General features: G+C 33.6%; 1 protein-coding gene across 1 annotated transcript; it reads right to left on the reverse strand.

Annotated features, from left to right (window-relative positions):
- Positions 1-9,449: 9,449 nt before the first annotated feature.
- On the reverse strand, positions 9,450-11,240 carry LOC132630083 (uncharacterized). The gene has a single exon (XM_060345615.1). It carries the CDS (start codon positions 10,866-10,868, stop codon positions 9,672-9,674), a length of 1,197 nt encoding a protein of 398 aa, XP_060201598.1. The 5' UTR covers positions 10,869-11,240; the 3' UTR covers positions 9,450-9,671.
- Positions 11,241-11,989: the final 749 nt, after the last annotated feature.

The raw sequence follows: 11,989 nt of genomic DNA on the forward strand, positions 1-11,989 counted from the left end.
ATATTCTATGCAAATCTTATTTTAAGAAGCATTACTATTTAAATCTTTTTAGCAATTTTATAAGTTTTATTCAAAATGACGTTTGAAATCTTCCTTTATATAAATTATTATATTTTCTCTAAATCTTATATCAAGCAATAGTTTATATTTTTTTTTTTTAAAATTTCAGTAGTATTTATAAGCTATTTTCTTTAACTTTAAATATTATATTTGCATCCCTAGCCTTAATTAATCAACCTAAGTTGGTCGGATAACCGTAAGTTAACGGATTCTAAAGGATGTCTAACCCCTTCCCTTTAGGATAATATAGAACCCTTACCTAGAATCACACTGGTTAAGCAGACTATTAACGGAGGTTTAGTTTTAACTTTACCTTAGTTAATCTCTAGGTGTCCTAATTCACCATTAAATTAATTAGGTGGCGACTCCTTAAAATCAAAACAAAATAGGAATCACCAATACGTCATTACTCCTAATTTTGACTCCGGGTTAAAATGGGGGTGTGACAAACTCAACAACAGACCTCTCAGCCACTTCAACTCACAAGTGACCGCAGCCATGGACCTATATTCAGCCTCTGTAGAAGATCTAGAAACTGTGTGCTGCTTCTTTGTCTTCCAAGAGATGGGAGATTGACCTAGAAATACTAGCCAACCTGTCAACGAACGACGAGTAAGCGGACAAGCCGCCCAATCAGAATCACACTATCCCTGCAAAGTCAACTCACTGTCGGCACGTAACAAAATACCCTGTCCTGGTGTGCCTTTCAAATAACGGACCACTCGTAAGGCCGCTTCCCAATGTTCAATCCGGGGTTCTTGCATGAATTGAGACAAAATATGAACAAAATATGCCAAGTCCGGTCGAGTGACCCCCAAATAAATCAAACGCCCGACTAATCTACGGTAGACCTCCGGATCCGACAACAAATCTCCATTTGCAAGGCCAAGTTTATGATTTTGCTCAATAGGGAACCCACTTGGCTTTGCACCTAACAATCCTGCTTCAGAGATAATATCAAGAGTATACTTGCGTTGACACAAAAGCAACCCTGATGAACTACGAGCTACTTCAATACCCAAAAAATATTTGAGAGACCCAAGGTCTTTCATTTTGAAACAATCACTCAAATAGGCTTTGAAAGTTGCAAGTGCAGCGGAATCATTCCCAGAAATAATAAGATCATCAACATAAACCAAGATATTAATCTGAATATTCCCTCTAGTAAATGTAAAAAGAGAATAATCAGAATAAGATTGAAGAAAACCGTACCCTTTCAAAGCAGTTACCAATTTTGCAAACCAACATCTAGGGGCCTGTTTCAACTCATACAACGATTTGCGCAAACGACACACCAATGTAGGATCTGGACTTTCAAACCCGTGAGGGGTCTTCATATACACCTCCTCATCAAGATCACCATGTAAAAAGGCATTATGAACATCCATTTGGTGAAGTTCCCAATTTTTGGATGCTGCAATGGCTAGGAAGGCTCGAACAATAGTCATCTTGGCGACCGGAGCAAAAGTTTCATTGTAGTCAATCCCCGCTTGTTTATGATTTCCCAACACAACCAAGCGCGATTTGAACCGTTCTACATCTCCATTTGACAAAAACTTGGTCTTGTACACCCACTGATTATCAAGTGCTTTCTTACCCGGAGGAAGATGTTCCAAAGTCCATGTACCATTGTCTTCCAATGCACGTATCTCTTCTTTCATTGAATGTCTCCAACCTTCGTGTTTCATGGCTTCTTTGAAGGTCTTAGGATCCTTACCCGAAATAATAGCTGCAAGAAACTTACGATAATTTACAGAAAAATTGTCACAATTAATATAGTGTGCCAAAGGATAGGGAGTACCTGATGATTGATTGTTAACATGAGTTGTAGGGGACGGACTATTAGCAAAAACTGAGTGTGTCACATAATCACGAAGCACAACAGAGGGAAATTTCTCCCGAAAACCACGCCCCAAGCCACCTTACACATTCGTGACTGGGGTATGGTGTTGCTGCCCCCCCCCCCCTCGCTGCCAGTGGGCGCTGGGTTCCCAGCGGGCTGGACAGTGGCCGTTGGCTGCAGCTCGGCCTGGCTGCCAGCAGACGCTGGTTGGGCAGTGGTTTGCGGCTGCTGCTCGGCAGCCTCCGAACTATCAACTTCGCCCCCTAATTCATCCCCGTACACCATAAAATCACGATCAATTTCAGCATCCTCATCAAAAAAACTAGACGAAATATTAACATCTTCTGGACAAGCAAAACGAAACACATCCTCCACAAACTTTACATCACGAGAGACAAAAAATTCCTTCGTATCAAGATCAAACAACCTCCACCCCTTCTTACCAAATGGATATCCCACAAACAAACACTTTCTGCTCCGACTAGCAAATTTGTCACCCTGAGTTTTTTTATTATGAGCAAAGCACAAACACCAAAAAGTACGAATAGCATCAAAAGAAGGAGGTTTATTGAATAAAATTTCAAAAGTTGTTTTATTTTTCAATTTGGGTGTGGGGGTACGATTTATGAGATGAGATGCAGCAAGAACACATTCACCCAAGAAAAAAATAGGCAAATTGGCCTGAAATCTGAGAGCCCTCGCAACATTCAACACATGTTTATGCTTCCTCTCTACCCTCCCATTCTGTTGCGGAGTACCCACACAAGAGGTTTGAAACAAAATACCAGTGGCGGAAAAATAATCGATCAAACAATTAAATTCTGTACCATTATCACTTTGTACAACTTTAATTGTTTGATTAAATTGTCGATCAACCATAGCAACAAAAGCCATAAACATCGGAAACACTTCTGTTTTATCAACCAACAAGTAAATCCAAACAGCTCGGGAAAAATCATCAACAATTGTTAAAAAATAACGAGCTCCACACGACGAAACATGGCGATATGGGCCCCACAAATCACAATGTATTTTCTCAAATATTCTAGATGCATTATTATCACTTAAAGGAAATTTGTCTCTAGGATGCTTAGCACGTAAACACACTTCACAATCATTTGCTAAACTACTCTTATCACTACTGACATGAGGAAGCAACTTAACTACTCTCTCGGAAGGATGCCCCAATCGTCGATGCCACAATTCCAATGCGGACGTTGCCATGACAGTAGACACATGTTGCACCACGTCCGGTTTGCTAAAATAGTATAGTCCGTCCCTCCTAACTCCCGTTCCAATCAGCTCCTTCAGTGGGTCATGAATAGCACACATATAAGAATTAAAAGAGACAATAGTATGTAAATTATCAGTAAGTTGGGGGACGGAGAGTAAGTTGCAACGTAAATAAGGCACATAAAGGACATGATGTAAGGTGATTTTATCTGACAGTCGAACAGAACCTTCCAAAGAAGCAAGCACCTTTTCACCATTAAGCAAACTAATAGGACAATCAACAGTATGGACATCAAACAACCAAGATTTCTCACCGGTAACATGATGAGTAGCACCAGTGTCAATAATCCAAGAAAAAACATCAAACTTACCATTCAAGCAATTTTCGAGAATTGTAGCATTACCAAAGAATCCCGCAATAGCCTTCCATTGATCGGAAGTAAAGTGCTGACCAACGGCAGCGTTATTTGATGCGCCCTTGAAACGAGTAGGCGTGATATAGTCCCCGGGTCGGTCTTGAGGACCGAGAAAATAGGGAGAATTAGACTCAATTTTGGGTGGTGGTGGAGGAGGTACGGCGTCACTGGCCATGGAAATTTACGATGAAGAGAAGAAAAAAACGTGTGGCCTGATGCCATGTAGAAACTATACAATCTTGACTTATTCCATTCATTCACCAAGAGAAAATATATATAGGATACAATCTTGAACCCTAGTGAAACAAGGAAACTAAGATCCTAGTGAAACAAGGAAACTAACTAATATATGGTAATTAGTAAAACAAGGAAACTAACTAATATATGGTAATTATCTCCCTACAAATATGCTACCAAATAATATCAAATAATATAAATATATTATATCGCAATAAATTTCTTTTCGAAAAAATTATTTTTGGAGAGTAGTGGTTTTGTGTTTGGTTAATCAATTTGAAAAATACTTTTGGCAATATTTGGACCTGTTTGGCCATAAAAATTGTCAGTATTTGAAAAAAATAGTATTTGTTTTCAAAGTGAAAATAAATTTGGAAATTGAAATTGTGTTTGGCCATGAATACAAATTGTAATTGTTTTTTGAATTTTTGCGAGTGATTTGGACTGAAAAATGTGAAAAGAACTTTTTGGTGTTTTTCAAATTAGGCAACGACTCATTGTGTGCTTGTAGTACGCTAGTGGTGGCATTGCTCATGTCGATCTATTTGAAATGATTGGACGCAATTTTACTTCCGTACGTGTAGTGAGTTTTAGGTGCTGCTCTTTTGGCAAGCTCTAGGAGCTACACGCATAGAACTTCCCAAAATTATATGACCAAACATGATTTCTGAAATTCAATTCCGAAAGATAAGTAAAAATATACATGGCCAAACGACTATTTAGAGCGGAAATTTATGCTTGATTAGGATTCTAAAAATATTTTAAGAAAAATATACTTTTTTTAGCTTTTGAAAAGTAACTTCTTCTACTACTCAAAAGCACTTTTCTCACCAAAAGTTTGGTCAAACACCACAATTCTCTAAAATGAACACTTTTTTAAAAAATATATAAGTTCCTTTGACTTCTCATACGCTTGATCAAACACGCTATTAGTCTGGATGGTTATCGGGTTAAAAGTGGAGTTTTCGGTTTCGAACTGTAGTTAAAATTAGAGATCGTTTATTGATGGTACTATTAGGATAATTAATCACAACTTAAATATCAATCTCGTATACAATGCAGTGTTAAATCGACCATACAAGAAAAATAATCGTTGCATGATTAATGAAACGTCTGGTCGGTGATATCAAATAATATGCGCATTAAGTTATGCGGGATAAATATTCAATTAGAATAGAAGAATTAACAAAGTGAGAATTAGTTTATTAAAGATAAAAAAATCCTTTTAAAAAATTAACTCATATAACAGCCCATAACTAAAGTAAACTTAAAATAAACCTATTTAATTTTCTTTACCCGCTTTAGAGCCCGTTTGGATTGACTTATAAGTTGCTTACAAGCTGTTTTCAGTTTTTTTGAGTGTTTGGCTGGCCAGCTTAAAGCCATTTTATGCATAAAATAAGCTCAAAACATAATTGGGCTCATTTGGCTTAGCTTATCTAAAGCAGCTTATAAGCCAAAAAAAATAAGTTAGCCTACCCAATTTTATTTTTTTTGGCTTATAAGCTGGAAACAGCTTATAAGCTGCTTATTTTAAGCACATCCAAACAGGCTCTTAGACGTTGGGGGATAGTTCTTTTTTTTTTTTTTAGCCGAATAATAGAATACTTAGGGGACCATTAATGTCTAAGCCTACAATTTAGGAAATAGTATTACTAGCTTTAAGCCATTATTTTCCTTCTTTCTGGGCTTTATTCAAGTTAAAAGTTTTATCCTCATACAACTTCCCCGTTACATAACCCTTACCAACCCCCCCCCCCCACCCCCCCCCCCCCCCACCCCACACACACACAACTTCTTCTTCTCCAATATTCATAAACCCCCATTCCTATCAAAACTTTTGGGTGAATACTTTCTGATTTTTACAAAAAAAATCAATTAGTTTTCATACATAAATAATAAGTACATACCTAGGATAAATGAATTATGCTTTGTAAGCTCAATGTATAATGTGCATAAATAGTAAGTACATATCCCAGAAACATGAATTATACACTTTAGGCTCAACGTATAATATGCATAAATCGTACAAACCCAAAAAACATGAATTATACACTATAGGCTCAATGTATAATATGCATAAATCGTAAGTACATACCCAAAATACATGAATTATACACTGTAGGCTCAAATTATGATGTGCATAAATAGTAAGTACATACCCAAGATACATGAATTATACACTGCAGGCTCAACGTATAATGTGCATAAATAGTAAGTACATACCCAAGATGCATGAATTATACACTGCAGGCTCAATGTATAATGTGCATAAATTGTAAGTACATACCCAACATACATGAATTATACATTGGAGGCTCAACGTATAATATGCATAAATCGTAAGTACATACCCAAGATACATGAATTATACACTGAAGGCTCAACGTATAATGTGCATAAATCGTAAGTACATACCCAAGATACATGGATTATACACTGAATGATCAACGTATAATGTGCATAAATAGTAAGTACATACCCAAGAAACATGAATTATACACTGCAGGCTCAATGTATAATGTGCATAAATAGTAAGTACATACCCAAGAAATATGAATTATACACTGCAGGTTCAATGTATAATGTGCATAAATCGTAAGTACATACCCAAGATACATGAATTATACACTGCAGGCTCAATGTATAATGTGTGCATAAATAGTGTATACCTAGTTTATACATTGTCCATCTTTCGTGTGTCATGTATACATAATGACTAATGAGTATAAATTAAATGCATATCATGTATATATATTGTATGTTCAGGTACCCTTCAATGGAGTTCTTGATACTCAAAAAATAATTGTTTTATTAGAATAACAAATCTGGTGTTGTGATTTTTTCCACAAAAATTGTATGATATTTTTTTTTTAAAAAACACTGTACACCTGAATAAATCTGGAATAATGATACGATTCATTTGTTAGAGAAACTCGTGGGATTGGGAAATTGTTCAACAAAATCACATTCCCGTGATTTAAGCAAACAGCAGGCATGGTAATTCCTTTCTATTCTAGTTTGAACGTTGTCCTTGCAAACAAAGTTTAGGGCTATCCGTAGTTATAAAAAGTAAACTGTCTCATTGGGCCGGTTAATAATGTTCTTTTCCCACATAAAGATCCCTTCATAACTAAGTATTATATAAATAACTTTTACATTATAATTCCTGCACAATAAGTATGTGAACCAAACGCTTCCTTAAATAAAGGTAAAGAGGTGCGGAAGAATTCCAAGTTCAATTCTCATCAAAGTGTAAATTCATATCTAACTTTAATAATAGTAATCTTTCTAGATTTTATGTTATATACTTCGTCAATACGAAGAATCTTTAAAACCATAATAAATGTTACATTGTAAGTTGAAGCATTTTCCCAATCTAATTGCATATTGGACGAAATAAAGCAAAACAATCTATGCAAATTGAAAATATTATCCTCATGTTTTCCTCTTTTATAAGGTATTAACGTCATGAACAATGGCCGACTTTGTTAACAGTCAAAATCAGATAGAAAAGTGGAGAATTTTGCCACGTATAGGCAAAACCAATAAACATGCCGGTTTCCACTTATATTTTTTTAATTAAAAGAATTTTGAAACTCTTTCTTGTCATGTGAGGTCTGAATAAGTAAGTACGCTTTCACTTGTTTTTGCTTAGATTTGACAGTCGCATTTAAGGAATCAACTGTTTCTAGGTTGACTGTTGTAATCTACTTTAGTAATTGCAGTTAATTTCCAAATTTTTACTGTAATATACTAACAGCAGTAAAATTTTAGTACCCCATCTTAATTACAATTTTAAAAATGAATTAATCTCTGCCTCTCTGGACATTTTTGTTTTCTTTTCCTATAGATATTTACAGGTTGATGGAAAATTTTAAAAGTTTCTAAAAAGGGGAGATAATCCGATCAACATTATGGCAAGGAGTAGTTTATTGACGTTTTTATATTGTCATGAAAAAACATGAACATAGACTAAGGTTGAATTGAACTCATTACGAGGCATTCAGGATAATGGCCACAGCTGCAAAAAATAAAATTTAAAAAAAAAAAAAAAAAAAACTATCCTTTTATTTTAAGCCATTCCAGCAAAAAGCCAACAAGAAACTTAGATAATTTACATATCCAAAAATGCACTCTGAAGATCTATGTCTGATCCTTTCTTATTTTTTGCAAAGACAGAATTCTAGAACAAAGTTACACACACAAATGTCCAACTTTTCTGGCTGTATTTGGAAGAGAATAAAAACAAATAAACCAACCAGGCCCCTACTCCTTTTTGAAGCAGATCCAGTATATATGTTGAGTCAATTAGCACAGAATATCAATGCATTTATTATTACTTTGTCAAACAAAGGGATTTTTATACCACACATCAAGCTAGCAAAAGCCAGAACAAAAATTAATCAATTATTTTATTTTTTACAAGTTTTAATCGATATGCAATGTATAATCACAATTATACACTAAATATACGTCAACGACGGCTTAAACTGTAATGGTTAAGCGGATGAGATTCGTTTAATTGACTGAAAATGATAAAATCCCTTGAATAACCTTAGTGTAACCATATACATCCACACAAAGTCTAGTCTAATGGTTAGTGAAAGGATCAAACTTCAAATTCCAGTAAAAACAAAATAATTTCTGTCTAAATTTTGATATGCAAAGTAGGCATTTGTATTAGTATGAGATAGCAAGTACCTGATGAAACAATAGAGATTGATGCAAGTTGATTCCGACCCCATCGTTATAAAAAAGATAATATACGTTTAAAAGATTTGTTCAATTATAAGTACTCTTCAAATCGAATCCAAAACAAAGAACAAAAAGGAAAATAATATATTAATGATCCTCGTGAGGGTGTGGAGACTGGTTGGTACTTTGAATTGGTATCTTTGAATCTTCAAGAGGGATCATAAATACATATAAAATATATTCTCCACAAAATTACATAAATTTCTGAAAGTCAGAGCATCCAAAGATGATTTAAAAATAAGTTCACACTATACAGTACACAACCATAGTAAAGTAAAAAAAGAGGACCAAAGAAATTAAAGAAAAATTCCAAGAAATGTTAAATAATTTAAAATGCACCCACCAAACAAAAGAAAAGAGTAAACAATAAAAATTGTCCTTGAGGAATGGGCTGAGCTGAGCATGGCAGAGAAAAAGCTGAGTACCCAAAAAAACATTTTCGTAGTCATTTCATCTTTCAGCGTACGATTGAATGAACCTTATTTGCAATTTTTGTATTTTCCTACGTTTAAACCTTAAAAACAAGATGAAATACATAGATATTCTGTTAAATTTATCAATAAATTTTATTTAGATATTCGATTATAACATATTCTAATTGAGCACTTGAATACGTCAATAAAGTGCTCTTATTAGCTATTTTCGACCCAAAATCCTAAAAAGCTTTTCTCATGTGTTCCAAGCTCCCATTATGTAAACAAATTAATTGCTCAAAATATGTCACATCCTTAAAATATGTCACATCTTTTAATTATATACATTAACCTCAAAAAGTCATAAAATCTCATGTATGATCAAAATGATTACGATGTGTATAATCAAAAGATGAAGCATATTCTATGTGATTAACTTATTATGTAATAGACGCTCGTGAATACGCACAAAACCTTTTTCAAAATATGAGCCAAAAATATCTAATAAAAATAATATATCATATCTTTAGGTGCTCAAGTAAAACATCACACAATGCGAGCGTCTAAATAAAATAAATTCTAACAGGCTATAAATGTATTGCCTTAAAAAAAATTACTACAATAGAAACAAAGTTTAGTTACAAGAGTAAGTAATATTTCTTGTAAAAATACAAGTATATTGCAATAATATGAAGAAAAGAAAAGCAAAAATCAACTTTGAGGATCAGGTTCACAAAAATGTGTTGGATTAAGCCTTTCACCTGTTCTTGCTGGTTCTGATTTACATCTTGTGAGCAATAAAGGATGAACATAGGCACCTCCATTTTCTTCTTCTTTGCTACTTTCACCATTAATGGAACTCTGCATTTTTTCACTCTCATGGCTTTTTCTCCACTCCAAATCCCCATTTTCACCTTTTGGTGAAATGGGGTTTGGGTTTTCAAGAACCGGTTTTTCTTCCGGTTCTTGAACATTATTTTGGGGCCTTTGACTCTCAGTATCCAATGAATTCAACTGAGAACCCCAAAATCCACTTGCTAATAATTTTTCTTTCGATTCTTGAACATTATTTTGGGGCATTTGACTCTCAGTATCCAATATTCTACTTGCTAATGATTTTTCTTTGGATCCTTGAACATTATTTTGGGGTCTCTGACTCTTGGTATCCAATGAATTCAACGGAGAACCACAAAATCTACTTGCTAATGACATTTCTTCCGGTTCTTGAAAATTATTTTGGGGTCTTTGACTCTCAGTATTATCCAACGAGTTATTCAAAGGTGAATCCCAAAATCTACTTGCTAATGATGAAGATCTATAAGGTGCTGATCTACACCTAGTCAAAAGCAAAGCATTTTTTGGTGGACCAACAAATCCCTCTTCATCTTCAGTTTTTGCTATAGTTGTGGTAACAACAACATCTTCAATACTTTCAATAGTAGTAACACTACTTGTACTAACTCGAGTTTGAACTCTTTGAGTTGACTCAACTCTTGACAAAGAATCAACAGTTTCAACTCTTTTTCTACAATAACCAAATCTAAAACAACATACCAACTTCTTCAAACTTGAAAACAACGATTTGGGTTTGTTTAATTTCCATTGAAAATTGCAACAACACGTTTTTTTTTGCTTTTTTTGCTGATTTTTTTTCCTAGTGGAACTTGACCGACGTGTGCCACGAACTTGACCTATACAAGTGACTTTTGGTGAAGAAGGTTCTTGAGTTGTTTCGAGACCAACAACATTTTTGTTGTTTTTGTTTTTGTTGCGCATGAACATGGGACTGGCACGTGTCCTTCTACTGCTTTTGCTTCCAACATTGCTTTTCAAGAATCTCATTAATGGTGGTGGAAATAATTTCTCTGTTCTTCCTGGACTTGAAATAGGTTTTCCTAAACCCTTCATCTTCTTTGTTTCTTTTTTCTCTTTGGGTATGTGAGTATTTTCTTTTATGTGATTTTTGTTATGTGTTTTGCTGTTCTAGGGAGATAAGAGAAGATGTGGTTATGTTCTTTTGCCATGTTTCTTTCCTGTTGGTATACAGTTTTCTACATCAGTTTTTATATAGTCTGTACTATTTTTCTTGTGATTTTACTTTTTTGTTTTTTTTAGGAATTTGGTACCAGAGACCAAGTGTCAACGATAAGTCATGTACACTTGTATTGGAGTGATAAAATTAGTTCATAAGAATATAATCTTGCTTAAAGCTTTCTCCGCTTATTTTTTACTTGTCCATTATTTTTAAAAGTAGAGTTTTACTTTTATTTGTGCATTTTTACACATCAAGAGGAAAATAATTTGTTTTTCCTTTTTTACCTTTATCATTAATTATTTATTTTAAATCATTTTTTAAATTCAATATAATTATACGTCAATTAATATGGGTATCATGGTAAAATATGAACTTCATTTAAGGCCTGTTTGGAAAGTCACCCGGGTAATTAGAATTGAGTGTAATTGGATGTAATTACACAGTTTGGCTTATTTGTTTGACCAGGTAATTACACAGTTAGGTGGAAATTGGGTGTAATTACATCCTATAATTACAGGGTTACTTTTTAGTTTATTTCTTTTTAGTTTATTTTAATTTATTTTCTTTAATTTATTTTTTATTTCTATTATTTAATTTCTTTTCTTTTCTAATTTATTTTTATTTCTATTATTTAATTTCTTTTTTATTTTTACTTTTTAATTATTTTTATTTTTAAAAATATATTTTTCTTTTTATAGTATTTATATTTCATTTCCTTTCTTCTCATTCTCAATATTTACTTCTTGTGGTTCCATGTAATTGCTCGTATTTTTTTCAATTTTTTATTTTACTCATTTAGCATAACCGTGTTAATATTCTAATATTTGAAACTACATCTCTTAATGTTAGAAAGAATGAGTCATTAACAAACTTGACATATAATGAGTGAAGTTATTAAAGTAGAATTTTGTTATGAATGAGGTTATAGACTTATATTTTCCCTTTCTTTTGAATTATAAGAGTATTTACTTATATTACGTTGAAACTTACTTAT

This window comes from Lycium barbarum, chromosome 3, assembly GCF_019175385.1.
Source record: "Lycium barbarum isolate Lr01 chromosome 3, ASM1917538v2, whole genome shotgun sequence".
NCBI classification, from domain to species: domain Eukaryota; kingdom Viridiplantae; phylum Streptophyta; class Magnoliopsida; order Solanales; family Solanaceae; genus Lycium; species Lycium barbarum.

Coding starts and splice junctions, on each gene's coding strand:
- LOC132630083 (XM_060345615.1), bottom strand. CDS start 10,868: ATGAAGGGTTTAGGAAAACCTATTTCAAGTCCAGGAAGAACAGAGAAA.